The sequence below is a fragment of the Mobula hypostoma genome, chromosome 20 (assembly GCF_963921235.1).
Source record: "Mobula hypostoma chromosome 20, sMobHyp1.1, whole genome shotgun sequence".
NCBI lineage: Eukaryota > Metazoa > Chordata > Chondrichthyes > Myliobatiformes > Myliobatidae > Mobula > Mobula hypostoma.
This window is the reverse complement of record NC_086116.1, coordinates 59,304,530-59,322,961: the sequence shown is the minus strand read 5'-3', so window position 1 is coordinate 59,322,961 and position 18,432 is coordinate 59,304,530. Positions and strand designations below refer to the sequence as shown.

The window sequence follows — 18,432 nt, the reverse complement described above, 5'->3', positions numbered from 1 at the left end:
TTTATTATTTTCACCAATCAACTTCCCAGCTCTTTACTTCATCCCTCCCCCTCTCCCGGCTTCACCTATCACCTTGTACTTCTTCCTCCCCTCCCCCCACCTTCTTACTCTAACATCTCATCTTTGTTTCTGGTCCTGATGAAGGGTCTCGGCCCGAAACATCAAACTTTTATTCATTTCCATGGATGCTGCCTGGCCTGCTGAGGTCCTCCAGCATTTTGTGTTTGTTGCCACATTATTTTCAATTCTTACTGAAACGGTGTAAAGATTTCACTTGATTAAACAGGCAAAACAGCACCTTTCATAATTTTTGCAATTCTGTGCCAATATACAGAGATGCATAAAATGCAGGAGACAATAGTCACTGCACATTTGAAAAATCTACCCAATCAGTTCCATCCTCTTCCACCTTTTGCTCATAACCGTTAAGATTTTCATTTCAAGGATCTGATAATGCTGTGAAGCATTTTGAACATTTTCTTAATATAACATTGGTACATAAATACATTCTGACAGAAATATTTCAAATGTCACTAGAAACGGGGATGGTGCTGGAGGATTGGCGTATTGCTCATGTTGTTCCATTGTTTAAAAAGGGTTCTAAGAGTAAACCTAGCAATTATCGGCCTGTGAGTTTGACATCAGTGGTGGGTAAATTGATGGAAAGTATTCTTAGAGATGGTATATATAATTATCTGGATAGACAGGGTCTGATTAGGAACAGTCAACATGGATTTGAACGTGGAAGGTCATGTTTGACAAATCTTATTGAATTTTTTGAAGAGGTTACTAGGAAAGTTGACGAGGGTAAAGCGGTGGATGTTGTCTATATGGACTTCAGTAAGGCCTTTGACAAGGTCCCATATGGGTTGGTTAGGAAGGTTCAATCGTTAGATATTAATATTGAAGTAGTAAAATGGATTCAGCAGTGACTGGATGGGAGACGCCAGACAGTGGTGGTGGATAATTGTTTGTCAGATTGGAGGCTGGTGACTAGTGGTGTGCCTCAGGGATCTGTACTGGGTCCACTGTTATTTGTCCTGTACATTAATGATCTGGATGATGGGGTGGTAAATTGGATGAGTAAGTATGCAGATGATACTAAGATAGGTGGAGTTGTGGATAATGAAGTAGGTTTTCAAAGCTTGCAGAGAGATTTAGACCACTTAGAAGAGTGGGCTGAAAGATGGCAGATGGAGTTTAATGCTGATAAATGTGAGGTGCTACATTTTGGTAGGACTAATCAAAATAGGACAGACATGGTAAATGGTAGGGCACTGAAGAATGCAGTAGAACAGAGAGATCTAGGAACAATGGTACATAGTTCCCTGAAGGTGACATCTCATGTGGATAGGGTGGTGAAGAAAGCTTTTGGTATGTTGGCCTTTATAAATCAGAGCATTGAGTGTAGGAGTTGGGACGTAATGTTGAAATTGTACAAGGCATTGGTGAGGCCAAATTTGGAGTATTGTGTACAGTTTTGGTCACCGAATTATAGGAAAGATATCAACAAAATAAAGAGAGTACAGAGAAGATTTACTAGAATGTTACCTGGGTTTCATCACCTAAGTTACAGAGGAAGGTTGAATAAGTTGGGTCTTTATTCTTTGGAACGTAGAAGGTTGAGGGGGGACTTGATAGAGGTATGTAAAATTATGAGGGGGATAGATAGAGTTAACGTGGAAAGGCATTTTCCATTGAGAGTGGGGGAGATTCAAACAAGAGGACATGAGTTGAGAGTTAAAGAGCAAAAGTTTAGGGGTAACATGAGGGGGAACTTCTTTACTCAGAGAGTGGTAGCTGTGTGGAATGAGCTTCCAGCAGAAGTGGTTGAGGCAGGTTCAATGTTGTCATTTAAAGTTAAACTGGACAGCTATATGGACAGGAAAGGAATGGAGGGTTATGGGCTGAGTGTAGGTCGGTGGGACTAGGTGAGAGTAAGAGTTCGGCACGGACTAGAAGGGCCGAGATGACCTGTTTCCATGCTGTAATTGTTATATGGTTATAAATGCAAGTTATATGATTGTGTATTTTCACCTTCATTGTGAAAGTTACTATTGAATCAGTTTACACTACTTTCCAGACTGCTATGCATAAATTTCAATGTCTTACCACTTGTTTTGCTGACATTAATGTACAGATAAATATCCCCAGAGAAACCAAAGCAATTGAAATATACTTCGCAAATGTGTATCTGTGAAAGAGAAGAAAATAAGCTAAAAATCTTGTTTGGTGACACAACAATCTATTAGTTTAAAACTGCTTCTGTCGAGAATGGGTGCAGAGTGGAATGTAGTTTAACTCTCCACACACCTCATGGTTCAAAAGCAGGTTCTTCTCCTCTGCCTTCAGATTTCTGAATGGTTCTTGAATCATGACATATACTATAAAAATAAATAAATGTTTGTCTTTGCACTTTGCTGCTGCCACAAAAAACAAATTTAACTTAGTGATGTTAAATCTGATTTGGATTACAAGGAGCCTTAAACTATTATTTCTTTTCTTCTATATTATGTATTGTATTGAGCTGCTGCTTCTAAGTTAACAAATTTCACAACACATGCCGGTGATAATAAACCCAATTCTGATTAGATGCACCTCTTCAATCGAAGTCCTGCCTTAACAAAGAAACCACCCTATTAATTCTTATAATTAGTTCTCAGGGCATTTGAACTAATGGCAGAGCAGACATTTATTATCCATTCAGTGGGCGCTTCAATTTGATGATGCTGGTCAGCTTTTCAATCACTGGATACAAATGAGTGTCCTGCCAGCTCACTTCAGTCGTCATTTAAAAGTTGACTAGATTAGTGTGAACCTACAGTTACACAGAGAAAAGAGAGGCAGGCCAGTACTTCTCCCAAACGTGACTGGAATCCTGGCCAATATTAATCCTTCAACCAGCATAATTAAAATGAACTGCAATGTTTGCCACTTTACAATGTAAAAATTACCTGCCATGCAGTCATTCATTACCTCAAAGACTACACATTAAGGCATTTCAATGGATGTAAAATACCATGATAATTAAAAACAGTATTTTTGAGGGCTTTTTATTCTATTTCCTAATTATCTTTATCCAAAAGCCGTGTCAGCAGTCTATTATTTTCACTCGTTCCTAATTTACCATCAAATTCCCTCAACTGTTTGCCTATAGCATAGCGCTGACTTGATCAGTACACGGAGATACAACAGGCAGAATAATAAAAACTGACCTTTTCTTTAATATGACAATTCCCAGTACCATGTTGGCAATCAAAGAGCCCTGGAAAATAACAGAAAAACGTCACGCAAATTCTAGTTATACAATTGCTCTCTCTTTTCTGAGAAAATGCATTTAATTAATAAAATCAATTATGACCAGTCTGCCCAGCAATTGGCCCTTGAGGAAATTATTTACTGTTATTGGGATATTCATTCTAAAATTCAATGACTTCCTTCCGTTTTTATCAAAATAATAAAACCTTGGGATGAAGGCAGTAATTCATGCTTCTTTTGCCAACTTAATGAAAATGAGATGGCTGGAGATCCCTTGCAACTATATTACTATATTCTTAAAAGAGACCGAACTCGAGATTTGTGATTCAATAAGATGTCACACTTAAGTCACACAAACTTCCATGGAAAAGGTTATCCGTTGCTTTCGATTATCCAATCTAAACCATGCTCTAAATTCATCCATTTTGAAGCCAAAATATATTAGAAAATAGAAGTGACCTTATTCATCTGTTACCTGTATTATACTCAGTTGCCACTTTATTAAGATCAGGCGTGGAACTCAGTGTGGTCTTCTGTTATAGCCCACCCACTTCAAGGTCCTACTTGGATGCTCTTCTGCACACTGCTATTCTCATGCGTGGTTATCTGAGTTATTGCCGTCTTCCTGTCAGCTTGAACCAATTTGGCCATCTTCCTCTGAACTCTCTCATTAGCAAGGCATTTTCATCCACAGAACTGCCACTCACTAGATTTTTTTTTTGTTTTCACACTATTCTCCTTAAACTCTATAGAGATTGTTGTGCCTGCAAGTCCCAGGAGATCAACAGTTTTTGAGATAATCAAGCCAGGCACCAACAATCATTCCACGATTAAAGTAATTTAGAACACATTTCTTCTCCATTCTGATATTTGGTCTGAACAACAAATGAACCTCTTGACCACGTCTGCATGCTTTTCTGCATTGAGTTGCTGCCACGTGATTGACTGATTAGACACTTGTAGGAACGAGGTGTATCTAATAAAGCGGACACTAGGTGTATATACAAATAGTATATATGCAGTACTCAAACACAAGCCTTACATACGGTCATAGTCTCCAGTTTCATTATTTGTTTTTATATTGATAGGTAAGAAACTACTTACTGATCTGAAGATCATGTGCAAAGGCATTGGAATATTGAAGTTGAGGGCATAATTATTAACCACACTCACAACGAAAAACATGGACACCATAATGAAGTAGTTCCTATGTGAAAAAGAAAGAAAACAGAGAAAAGATAAAAAAAAAAGTAAATTGAAGGGCGATTCCTTCATCTACCATCCCACATGAGACTATCAGATTAACAAATGCAAAATGCTAGAACTCAGCAGGTCTGGCAGCATCTATGGAGAGGAATAAACAGTCAACATTTCAGGGCAAGACCCTTCATTAGGACTAGAGAAGAAGGGGAAAGAAGCCAGGGTAAGAAGGTGCAGGAAGGGGAAAGAGTACAAGCTGATACCAGTAGGGGAATTTCTTTAACAGATGTTCAAGTGGAATAACAAGACAATGTACTTCACAGGAATGAGAAAGAACTGCAAGACATCTGGAAGCTTCCTGCACAAATACGAGAGGAATTTTAGATCATACTCTTTCCTGAAGCAAAGGATTGAGAGGGGCATCTCAAGAGCTTAAAGTCTAAGCAGATGAAGATACGCCCCCAAGGAGCAAAGTGATTAATAATTGGTCCCATGCAAGAGACCAGATGGAAAAGAACACGGATCTGAAAGCTGTAAAAATTACTCAGATGTTTCGGCTACAGAAGATCACAAACAAGGAAGAGCATTTCGAAACATGAATTCTGGTTACTTTTACACAAACTAGTATCCAACCCCTCCAAAAAGAGAACTTTTCCAGTACCTCAAAGGAATTGCTCTGGGCTTTGTGAGAAAGTGAGCTTGAAAGATTAAGCCTTCCAGTGCTATAAACAGGAACTGTCCAAATGTCACAATGTTCCCACATCCTGGAAAATCCCTGAAAAAAAGAATATTTTTAAACTACAAGTGCAATAAAACTGATAGTTTAGCAGCAAATTCCAATAACCTGAACTTTTCTTTGTATAAATTGCTCTTCCTATGAAAAAAATAGGACAGAATCAAATCAATAAATCAGAGTTAAAAATTAATGAACAATTCTCAGTGGACACATGAATGCACTAAATCAAAAATAATTATGTAGTAAAGCTATGGACTGACAAATCATCGGGACCTGTAAAACTTCACTCCACATCTCTAAAGAAAATGTAGGTGAGATATGTGATGCGTTGGTTTTCATTTTACAGAATTCCCTAGATTCAAGGAAGGATCCAGGAAACTGGAAATAGGAAATGTTACTCCTTTATTCAAAATAAGATGCAGAAAATGGAACGTTACAAAGCGGGAAGCTTTACAACCACCACAGGGAAAACTGTGCAAGTTATCATTGAAGATGCCAGTACTCAGAAAAATTCCGGTTATCAAGCAAAGTCAATGTGACTTTTGTAAGAGAGAAGTCACATTTGGCGAACTTACTGAATTTCTATGTGAACAAAGAGGAAATGTGAATATACTATAATCAAATATGCAAAAGGAATTTGATTAGATGCTACATCAAAGATATTTGTGGAAAATCTCATGGTGTGGAAGGTAAATATTTACAAGGACAGAAGACTGACAGGCAAACAGGAAAGAGAATTGACCTTCTTCTGGTTGGCAAAGTATAACGATTGATATGCCGCAAGGATCTGTACAGGAACCCGCAACCTCTTATCATTGATACAAATGCCTTGGAAGATGTGACTGCTACATTTGTTGCTGAGATAATAATAAAGTAGTAAAGTAAATTGCGAAGAAAAGAAAGCTACAAATTAATGTGGAGAAATTAGTGAGTGGGCAACGACCTGACAAATGGAATATAATGAGGGAAAATGTGAAACTGCCCATATTGAGAAGAAAGCTAAAAAAAAAAATCCAAATGATGTGGGAATACTGAGTTCTGGAATGCAGAATATCTTGGTGGGTTGCCTAGTGGATGATGGGCAAAAGGGTAGCTTAGAAATTAAAGATAAAGATCAGCTTTATTTGTCACATGTACATCGACACACAGTGGAATGTGTTGGTTGTGTCACCGACCAACACTGTGTGAGGATGTTGTGGGCAGCAGACTACAAGTGTTGCCATGTTTCTGGTGCCAACATAGCATCCGCAGAACTTACCAACCCTAACTGTACATTTTTGGAATATGGGAAGAAGCTGGAGGAAAATCCACGCGGTCACAGGGAAAATGGACAAGCTCTTTATAGACAGCAGTGAGAATTGAAACCAAATCAGTGATCACTCATGCTGTAAAGCGATACACTAACCACTACATTACTGGTCCAGCAAAAAGATGGAAAAATAACAATGTTTTGGGCCAAAACATGAACAATTCCTTTTCAACCACAGATGTGGCTCGACCCACTGATCTCCAGCAGACTGTCTCCATGTCCAGATTCCAGCATCCTTGTGTCTTCTGTCTTATAGGAAAGGTTGGACAAGCTAGATGATCCCAACAGAGTCTGAGAGTTTGAAACACACAAGATGCTGAGAGGTATCGACAAGGTGGGTGTGAAGAGGATGTTTCTTGCCGATGAAGCTAGTGCTAGAAGTTCGCCACTTCAAACAAAAGTTTCTTTTTTTTTAAACATCTCTTTATTGCTTTTACAGAATAAAAAGAAAACACATTAGATCATCTATAGATTTGAAAGTACAACAAATTTAAAGGAAAAAATACAATACAGAAGAAATCAAAAGAAAAAAAAACACACAAAAAAAGCAAACACCCCACCATTAAAAAAAGCAGTCAATTCAGTTCGTTACTTTCATCATCCTGAATATTGTTGTCCAGAAACTTATAGAAAATGTTCCAAGTTTCCTGAAATTCGCCAAGTTTGTTTTTTGTGATGCAGCTTATCTTTTCTAGAGCAAGGTAAGAAGTCATTCCTTTCAGCCATCGTGAGAGTCCACTGGTTGTTGGCTTCTTCCATGAATAGACTATGCAGCGTTTGGCTTCCAAAAAACAAATATTAAGCCGAGATGTTACATTTTTGAAGGTTACAAAGTCCTTTGGATAAATATTCAGAGTACATAATTTAGGATCAAGGGGCACCTTTTTTCCAATAATCTGACTAAGCAAATCCAGCATCTTCTTCCAGAAGCAGATTACAGTATCTGGGGGCACTCCCACATACAATGGAACAGAGACCCCTTTTGGTGGTTACATTTAATGCATGTGTCTGGAACGTTAGGGTTAAAGTGATGCAACCTGACTAGAGTAATGTACTGTCTGGTTATCCACTTGTAGTAATTTAGAATGAGTGTTCACTGATTGAGTTTGAACTAAGGAACAAGCTTCTGACCACTCTTTCTCTGATAGATTCTCATGCAAGTCAGTTCTCCATGCTTGTAGTATGTTGTTTGATGACTCTTTGCATTTACTTGCAAACAAATTGTATAATACAGACACATGTCCCTAGCTTCAGATAATTTCAGAGTGATGTCTTCTAGGGTAGATAAAGGAGGGAGCTTCAAACTGTAACCTTGTCTGGACATAATAAAACTTCGCAACCGAAGGTATTTAAAAAAGTGTTTTGTTGGAATTCCATATGTGGCCTCGAGTTCTTCAAATGACATAAATGTATTGCCATTATAAAGATCAGACACCTTAGCTATGTCTCGGGTCGACCAAGTTTTAAAACCAGGTACTGCTTTGCTGGGCCGGAAGCTACCATTACCAAAGACAGGAGTAAACTGGGAAAACTGTGATGTCTCTCCCAAATACGCAAGAGCATCGTGCCAAACCATTATTGTATTTTTTAAGAAAGGATTTTTAGTTTGTTTGACCAGTTTTTTATCATCTGCTGAATACACATATAGTTCTAGAGGGATATTGATCGACTGGGATTCCATTGAGACCCAAGTAGGGAAGTGATCCTTAACAAAGTAAAACACTCCTGCTCTAATTTGGGCTGCCCAGAAATACCATATAAGATTTGGTAGCTGTAAGCCGCCTCTATGGTACAGCAGATATTACAGGGAAAGCCTGAGTCATGGACGTCTATTATCCCAGATAAAATTAGAACAAATTTTCTTTAATAAACAAAAGAAAGATGATGGAGGAGAAAGTGGGATAGATTGGAAAAGGTACAGGAACTTCGGTAAAATTGATATTTTTAGATGTTTATACGTCCAATCAAAGATATGGGCAATTTCGTCCATCTGATTATAAGTTGAATAACTGAGTCTGTGAGAGGGTTATAATTAGTTGGGATAATTTTATCAATAGTAGGAGTAATTTAAACACCCAAATAAGTAAAAACCTGGTCTGACACCATAAATGGCGTTTGAAGTGGGGGATTGAGTCTCTCATCTTTATCCATGAATAATATTGCAAATTTGTTGTTGTTTATTTTATAGCCTGCAAAAGTACCAAAAGTACTTATCAGATCAACTAAGGCAGGTAATGTTTGTTTTAAGTTGGAGCAAAACAAAATTACGTCATCCACGTACAGGGCTATGCGATGTTCTGTATCTCCTATAGTTATTCCTGCTATGTTAGCCTGTTTTCAAATTACCATAGCAAGTGGCTCAATGGCCAGGAAAAACAGGAGGGGATATAGGGGACAGCCCTGTCTTGCTCCCTGTTGGGAGTTTAAAAGGTGCCGAAAAAAGCCCTTAGTTAAAATTTCAGCCTGTGGGTTAGAATAAAGAAGCTGTATCCACCTTAGAAATTTTCCCCCTATACCAAATCTTTCTAAAACTTTAAATAGATATTGCCATTTCACTCTGTCAAAGGCTTTCTCGGCATCCAATGACAGAATAGCGCTATCAGAACTTCCAGATTTTTCATTAAGTACATTAAGCACTCTTCGAATGTTGTGGAAGCCCTGCCTTCCCTTAACAAATCCGTTTTGGTCAGGGTGGACCATTTTTGGCAAGAGTGGCTCCAGCCTCCTAGCTAATACCTTACAGAGAATTTTGAGATCATTGTTCGGAAGTGAGATTGGCCCATAAAATCCACATAGGGACAGTGGTTTTCCAGGTTTAATAGTAGTGTAATTACTGCCACATTAAGGGGGGGGGGAAGGGATCCAGTGTCAAATGGCTCCTGATACATAACAAGCAGAGGTGGAATTAATTTAGTCGTAAAGATTTTATGTATTTCAATCGGAATTCCATCGGGCCCAGGAGTTTTCCCTCCCTTCATGTTAGTTACAGCTTCAGACAATAAGTTAAACTCCAGCGAGGTCAAGGACGTTTCATCCAGGGGTGTAAATTCTAACAAGTCGAGAAATTCCTTTTGTACTTGTGGAGCTAAATCTGTATAACTCAGAATATTCAGATGTTGGTATCTCAAAAAGATATTGTTTATTTCTTTTGGGTCAGCAGTTGTCACCTCCTCATTGATTGTATGGTGTTTACTGCCCTTTCTGTTTGTATCTGTTTGATGTGCCAGGCCAAGAGTCTACTAGCCTTTTCACCCTGCTCAACATAGGATTGCTTCCGTCTCATCAAACTTTCTGTTGCCTTATTAATGGCCATACATTATATTTAGCTCTCAGTTTGTTAAGTTCTGCAAATAGCTGCCGAGAGGGATTTTGAAATATTTCAGATTCAGTCTCTTTTATTCTTTTTTGAAGCTGTTCTATTTCCAATTTAAAAGATTTATGTCTAAAGCTGGTAAAGCTAATCATCTGACCTCTTAGAAAGGCTTTAAAGGCTTCCCACCTTATAGCAGCAGATATCTGGTCCGTATTATTTCCAAAATAGTAGTCTATCTGTTCTCCAATAAACGCTATAAATTCTGGATCCCTAAGCCAAATCGTTTGAAGCCGCCATCTGGAGGAGTAATGTAAAGCATTAGGCAGGTTCAAAATAAATGAAACTGGGGCGTGATCTGAAATTATTATGCTATTGTACCCAGCAGCTTATAATTGTGGATATTAAAGCAGCTGAAACTAAGAAATAATCAATTCTGGAAAAGGCCTGGCAAGTGCGAGAATAGCAGGAAAAAGTTAGTTTATCTGGGTACTTCCTTCTCCACACAGCAACTAAATTGAAGTCTTCAGCGCATTGCAATAAGTATTTTCTTGTCTGATGGTGAGAGGTATCTATCCCATTAGATCTTTCTAGTTTAGGTTGAAGTGCACAATTAAAATCACCACCTCCAATAAGATGGCCCAGCAGAGCAGCTAATGATAAAAACAGACGTCTGAAAAAAGCTGGATTGTCATCATTTGTCCCATGCACATTGACCAAATTAAACCTGTTTGAGAAAATTTCGCATTGAGTAATGAGGTATCTGCCAGATTGGTCTTCAGTAACACTGACAAGGTGGAAAGGCACCGACTTATGTATAACGGTTATTACCCCCCCCCCGCCCCCCACATGAGTGTGAGCTGGAAGACGCTGAAAAAACCTGTCCCGGCCATCTCCTCCTTACTCTAACTATATCCTCAGCAGTTAAATGGGTCTCTTGCAGAAAAACTGTATTGGTTTTTAATTGTCTTATCCTACTCATGACTTGCTTTAACTTGACAAGTTTAGTTAATCCTCTTACATTCCAAGAGGTAAACTGAAGCTCGCAGGGCATAGGCTATTAGTTATAATTTCAATCACGTTGAGCTGAATTGATTTAGAATGATTGCCAACATAAAAGAAGATGAGTAAAAACCAGTAAATAGTACCTAAAACATTGTAAACATAACTAAGTGTACTTCTCAAACTGAAATACACCCAGCCCATGATGAACACCTCCTGACGGCCCCGAAAGAGGGCATAATTATGGAGCTTAACTGGTCTTCCCTCGCCGTCATCATGGTGAGGAACAGCATGGCCAACAGCCAGAACAGAGCCCAGATGTTATCAGTAGTAGAGAATATTACAACCAAATTTATACCAAGAGTCTTTATCAAATTTAACCTGGTTGTAGTTACAGTGCCACTGAAGATAATGAGAACCGATGCAAGTTCATTAGCATAAACAATGCAGTGAGTAACACACCGCTAATGTTCGTTAGTGTTCATTTATGTCCCTCAGGCACTATTGAAGCAAAAGTCAAAGAACTGCTGTACTGTCTCACTTGCCCGCAGCCTCCAAATTGTAGTCCTTCAGCTCCTGCACAAATTTCACCGCTGCCGGTGCACTGTCAAAGGCGCGGCGTTTTCTTTTGTAGATCACCAGCAGTTTAGCAGGGTGAATTATCCTGTACCGTAGGTCCAGGATGGAGAGAGAGGCTAACTCTTTCTTCACTGGATCAAAAATTTTCCTTCACCTGAGGAGCTCAGCAGAGACATTGGGGAAAAACATGATTCTCTGATTGTCGAAAAGTACAGGTTCTTTCAGCCTGGCAGCCTTCATAACCCGGCTCTCATCCGCGTAGTTTAAGAACTCCATTATCACTACCCTGGGTCGCTTAGCTGACTGTTCTTCAACATTGTTAGCCCAGCCAATTCTGTGCGCTCTCTCAATCAGCAGGGGCCCAGGAAGTTTTCAGCACCGAGCACCTCGGGGGTCCATTTTTCCAAAAAATAGACCATATCAGTCCTACCAGGCGAAGGTTAGAACGGTGGATACGGTTTTCCAAGTTGTCCACTTTAAACACTAACGCCTCCATAGCTGCTTTCATGGTTGTATTTTGATTACGCAGAGGCGGTATCATCTCGATTAGTGCTAATTCTATCTTCGGCTTCTGTAATGCGCACTGTGACAGCTTTCAGATCAGCTTGTACCCCTTGTATAGCGTTTAGTAGCCCGTCAAATCTCGACACGAAGTCATCTTTCATTGTTTGAATAGCGTTTAGGATTTGGTTTGGGCCGTGCTAGCATCTGTTGCCTTTTCTTCACCAGCATTGTCGTTAGCTTGCACCGCATGGTTACAGGTGGAGTCTAATTTCGAAGACTGCTGCATCTGCTTTGTTGGTTTCGGTGGCATTTAGGCTATCACTCAGTTTCCAATCAGACAAACTGGAGCTGTTTAGGTAATTCGAGGTTGTTTGGTTGCATAATTTCAACACTTTTCGGAGGAGCTGTGACACATGTCTGCTCAGCACTGCGCCATCAAATAAAAGGTTTCCTTATCCAAGACAAGATGAGACAATTATCTTTTCCGAGGGCTAGTAAGCGGAGGTGGCAACACCTCAACCGTGATTATTCTAAACACCGGTGCTCCACGAGGATATGTCCTCAGTCTCCAACTCTCATGACCTTGTCGCCAGATTCTGATCTAACTCTGTTCACAAGATTGCAGATGACACCATCGTAGGAGGCCATATCTCAAATAACGATGAGTCAGAGTACAGGAAGCTGATGTCTTGACACCATGTCACGAAGCTAACAACCTTTCCCTCAAACACAACAGCTGGTTATTGACTTCGGGCGGGGGGGGAGGGGGGGATGATGCACATGCTCTGTGCACTACATCAACAGTGCTGAGGTGGAGAGCTTCAATATCCAAGGAGGGATCATCACCAACAGCCTGTCCTGCTCCAACCACATGGACACCATGGCCAAGAAAGCTCACCATCACTTCTACTTCCTCAGAAGGCTAAAGAAATCTGGCATGTCACAATCAAACTTTACCAATTTTTATCAATGCACCATTCTCTGTGGATGCATAACAGTAAGGCAATTGCTGAACATGCAACTGAGGAACTGCAGAGATTTGTGCACACACCTCAGCACATCTCAGAAAGCAGTCTAACCCGCTGTAGACTCTGTCAACACATCCTGCAGCCAGCATAATCAAATACCACACCACACCCACCTCAGGTATTCTCTCTTCTATCAGGCTGAAGATACAAAAGCACACACCAGCAGGCCTGAGGACAGCTTACGCCTGCCATTTCAAACTTATTAAACGGTTCCCTAATACAATAAGATGGATTCTTGACCCTACAATCTACCTCTTTACAATTTTGCACCTTACTGATTACCTGTACTGCCCTTTCTCTGTAGCTGCTACACTTTATTCTGCACAACTTGCTCGACCTCAATACATTGCATGATGATCTGATCTGTATGAACAGAATGCAAGACAAGCTCTTCACTGTTACTTGGTACATGTGGCAATGACACTTCCAGGGAATCTGGAACTCTTTCCATCACCCTTTGATAAAGAAATTATTGATAAGCAAAAGGTGGGAATTTGGAATTGAGGTTACAATCAGATTAGCCACGATCTCAAGGTATGACAGGGGGTTCAGGGGGCTGAGTGATCTACTCCTACTCTTAATTTGATATATATATTAGTTGGTTGTCTCTCCGGGTCTGAGGAAGACTACATTGTGCAGGGTGGCAGTGATTTTTTACGAGGCCGAGCTGCGAGCTCGACATCAACCCGGCACGGATGGAGAGCGCACTCAGGGGCAGTCTGTCTGTCACTGGATCGAACTCGGGAACTTCCATTCTTGAGCCCGGCACTGATCTCACTGCGCCACCAGCCGACCTTTGCACAATGTAACCAGTGCATGAAAGATATTAAAGCGGAAAAGCCTTGCACAGAGACGATCCCACTCTCTCAGCCTCAGAAGTTAAGATCCACTGGCACAAAGAATTGTTACGTCTGGCAACTTCCTTGGCTGCATTGGATGGCTGCGTCTTTTTAAGTGCTCTGCCGCGCCCTACGCACTCCACAATGCGCTGCTGCAATGCCTTCTCAGCCACTGAACCCCCGGCGTTTCCTCTGTCTGATCCACCGAAGCAGTCTTCGCATGCTGGGTTGAGAAAATTCCTATCTGACCCAGGGTTTCAGACCCGTTGGCTACCCTCACCTGGTTTAGCCGGCCTCTCGAAGCCTTTGTCCGGGGTGTAGCTGCTGTCGCATGCGAACAGCTACGAGGAGCCACAGGCGACAGCTGGGCATTGGTGGGGACCAACAGATGACGAGCCACTCCAAGGAGTGCGACGAGCCCCCCATCTAGAGGTGCTACCCCTCCCATGCACACTATATATACACATATAGATATATATATATATATATATATATATATATATATTATATATATATATATATATATATACACACACACACACACACATATATGTATACACACACACTGTATATATCCAACATAAGAAAACAAAATAAGAATCACTCTCAAAATAATAGTTTCAAGTTTAACAGGATATCAAGAAAGAGATTCCACCTCTCTAACTTTTCCCATCTCAAGACATCAGGACTGATCATTCACATTTTCTGACAAGTGAACTGTGATATTAGGCTCATAGAAATGGCAGCACAGGATGAAACTATTCTCCATCTTATTTAATGTTGATCATGACATTTCAACGGAGTTAGTTATCCCAGCCCCACTGCATGGTATTCTGAACCTATGGATATCTCCTGCTGAATTCAGTGGGATGTGTGCAACTTGATACCTATTTTTCCTATATCATACATGTATACACTTTAAAAAAAAGTTGTAAAGTCTTCTGGGACACTCCGAGGTTATGAATTTAAATGAAAGTCTATCAAAAGAAAAGAACAATCTCACTTGATGTTAATAATGCTGTTTCATATTTTGACTGAAGCGTGCACAGGTATTACCTTCTATCAGGACAGACTAAACATATTAACACACACAAATTGCTGGAGGGACTCAGCAGGCCAGGCAGCACCTATGGCAAAGAGTAAACAGTTGACTTTTCAGGCCAACACCCTTTATCAGGACTGGAAAAAAAGATGAGAAGTCAGAGCAAGAAGGTTGGAGGAGGCGAGGAGGTAGTACAAGGTAGTAGTTGATAGCTGAAACTGGGAGAGGGGGAAGGGTGTAGTAAAGAGCTGGGAAGCTGATAGGGGAAAGAGATAAAGGGCTGGAGAAGGGAGAATCTGACAGGAGGGTGAAAAGACCACAGAAGAAAGCAAAGGGGTAGGAGCACCAGAGAGAGGTGGTGGGCAGGTAATGGGCTCCCGAAGCGACTCCTGTGTCAGTCATCCCTCCCCACTAATCCCCCTCCTGGTACTTATTCTTGCAAATGGAACAAGTGCCATACCAGGCCCTATGTCTCCTCTCTACCCACTTCAATTATGACATGTCAGTCCATGGAATCCTCTACTGCTGCGAGGAGGCAACACTTTATATTCTCTCTAGGTAGCTTCTACCCCAGTGACATGGACATCAATTTCTTGAACTTCCAGTAACTGCACCCCCCCCTTCACTATTCCCATTTCCCTCACTCACCTCATGTCCTTCCCTTTCCTCCATGGTCTTCTACCCTCTCCTCTTTTATTCCCTGTTCTCTACCCCTTTATCTCTTTCACTAATCAGCTTCCCAACTCCTTACTTCACAACTGCCCCTATCCCGGTTTCACCTATCACCTACCATCTTGTACTACTTCCTCCCCTTCCAACACCTTCTTGCTCTAACTTCTCATCTTTTTTTCCAGTCCTGATGAACGGTGTTGGCCCATAACATTGCCTGTTCACTCTTTTCCATAGATCCTGCGTGGCCTGCTGAGTTCCTCCAGCATTCAGCATCCAGCAACACCTGCAGGTATTCTGCTCTAGATATATCACTTACTGAACTTTCTTCCTGCAATACAACACTCCAGGCATCCTCTTTAGTTTTCTTCAGCCACCCAATCTATATCAAAATGCAACTGCTAGGTTTTTTGAAAATTTATTCATTTGTGGAATGTGGGCATTGCCAGCTAAGCCAGCATTTATTGCCCATAAGACAAAGGAGCAGAAGTTGGCCATTCGGCCCATCGAGTCTGCTCCGCCATTTTATCATGAGCTGATCCATTCTCCCAGTTAGTCCCACTCCCCCGCCTTCTCACCATAACCTTTGATGCCCTGGCTACTCAAATACCTATCAAGCTCTGCCTTAAATACACCCAATGACTTGGCCTCCACTGCCATTCGTGGCAACAAATTTCATAGATTCACCATTCTCTGGCTAAAAAAATTTCTTCACATCTCTGTTCTTAATGGGCGCCCTTCAATCCTGAAGTCATGCCCTCTCATACTAGACTCCCCCATCATGTGAAACAACTTTGCCACATCCACTCTGTCCATGCCTTTCAACATTCGAAATGTTTCTATGAGGTCCCCTCTCATTCTTCTAAACTCCAAGGAATACAGTCCAAGAGCGGACAAACGTTCCTCATATGTTAACCCTCTCATTCCCGGAATCATTCTAGTGAATCTTCTCTGTACCCTCTCCAACGTCCGCACATCCTTTCTTAACTAAGGAGATCAAAACTGCCCACAGTACTCCAAATGAGGTCTTCTCACCAGCGCCTTATACAGCCTCAACAACACATCCCTGCTCCTATACTCTAGAATTTCCTCTAGAAATGAATGCCAACATTGCATTCGCCTTCTTCACCACCGACTCAACCTGGAGATTAACCTTAAGGGTATCCTGCACGAGGACTCCCAAGTCCTGTTGCATCTCAGAACTTTGAATTCTTTCCCCATTTAAATAATAGTCTTCCCATTTATTTCTTCTGCCAAAGTGCATAACCATACACTTTCCAACATTGTATTTCATTTGCCACTTCTTTGCCCATTCTTCCAATCTATCTAAGTCTATCTGCAGACTCTCCGTTTCCTCAGCACTACCGACCCCTCCATCTATCTTCGTATCATCAGCAAACATAGCCACAAAGCCATCTATTCCATAATCCAAATCGTTGATGTACAACGTAAAAAGAAGCAGCCCCAAGACGGACCCCTGTGGAACACCACTGGTAACCGACAGCCAACCAGAATAGGATCCCTTTATTCCCACTTTCTGTTTCCTGCCAATCAGCCAACGCCCTATCCACGTATGTAACTTTCCCATAATTACATGGGCTCTTATCTTGTTAAGTAGCCTCATATGTGGTACCTTGTCAAAGGCCTTCTGAAAATCCAAATATACAACATCCACTGCATCTCCCTTGTCTAGCCTACTTGTAATTTCCTCAAAAAATTGTAACAGGTTTGTCAGGCAGGATGTTCCTTTAAGGAAACCATGCTGAGTTCTGCCTATCTTATCATATGCCTCCAGGTACTCCATAACCTCATCCTTGACAATCGACTCCAACAACTTGCCAACCACCGATATTTAGCTAAAAGGTCTGTAATTTCCTTCTTGCTTCCTTGCCCCCTTCTTAAATAGCGGAGAGACATTTGCAATCTTCCAGTCCTCCGGAACCATGCCAGAATCTATCGACTTTTGAAAGATCATCGCTAATGCCTCCACAATCTCCACAGCTACTTCCTTCAGAACACGAGGGTGCATTCCACCTGGTCCGGGAGATTTATCTACCTTTAGACTATTCAGCTTCCTGAGTACTTCCTCTGTTGTAATTGTGACTGCGCATACTTCTCTTCCCTGCCACTCTTGAGTGTCCGGTATACTGCTGATGTCTTCCTCAGTGAAGACTGATGCTAAATACTCTTTCAGTTCCTCCGCCATCTCCTTATCTCCCATTACAATTTCTCCAGCATTATTTTCTATTAGTCCTATATCTACTTTCACCTGTCCTTTACTCTTTATATACTTGAAAAAGCTTTTAGTATCCTCTTTGATATTATTTGTTAGCTTCCTTTCATAGTTAATCTTTTCCCTCTTAATAACCTTCTTAGTTTCCTTTTGTAAGCTTTTAAAAACTTCCCAATCCCCTGTCTTCCCACTAATTTTTGCTTCCTTGTATGCCCTCTCCTTTGCTTTAACTTTGGCTTTGACTTCTCTCGTCAGCCACGGTCGCATCCTTTTTCCATTCGAAAATTTCTTTTTTGGAATATACCTGTATTGCACCTTCCTCACTTCTCGCATAAACTCCAGCCACTACTGCTCTGCCATCCTTCCCACCAGTGTCCCTTTTCAGTCAACTTTGGCCAGTTCCTCTCTCATGCCACTATAATTTCCTTTACTCCACTGAAATACTGACACATCGGATTTCGGCTTCTCTTTTTCAAATTTCACAGTGAATTCAATCATGTTATGATCACTGCCTCCTAAGGGTTCCTTCACCTCAATCTCTCTAATCACCTCCGGTTCATTACACAATACCCAATCCAGTACAGCCGATCCCCTAGTGGGCTCAACAACCAACTGTTCTAAAAAGCCATCTCGCAGACATTCTACAAATTCTCTCTCTTGAGATCCGGTGCCCACCTGATTTTCCCAATCCACTTGCATGTTAAAATCCCCCACAATTATCCT

General features: G+C 41.0%; 1 protein-coding gene across 1 annotated transcript in view; it reads right to left on the bottom strand.

Annotated features, from left to right (window-relative positions):
* Positions 1-18,432, bottom strand: part of slc35b4 (solute carrier family 35 member B4) — a 60,845-nt gene that overhangs the window by 27,293 nt on the left and 15,120 nt on the right. The window contains exons 2-5 of the mRNA XM_063072198.1: positions 5,120-5,233; positions 4,363-4,465; positions 3,216-3,265; positions 2,113-2,194 (exon numbers count right to left, since the gene is read on the bottom strand). Of these exons, the coding sequence (XP_062928268.1) occupies positions 2,113-2,194; positions 3,216-3,265; positions 4,363-4,465; positions 5,120-5,233 (349 nt within the window). The remainder of the gene's footprint in view (positions 1-2,112; positions 2,195-3,215; positions 3,266-4,362; positions 4,466-5,119; positions 5,234-18,432) is intronic.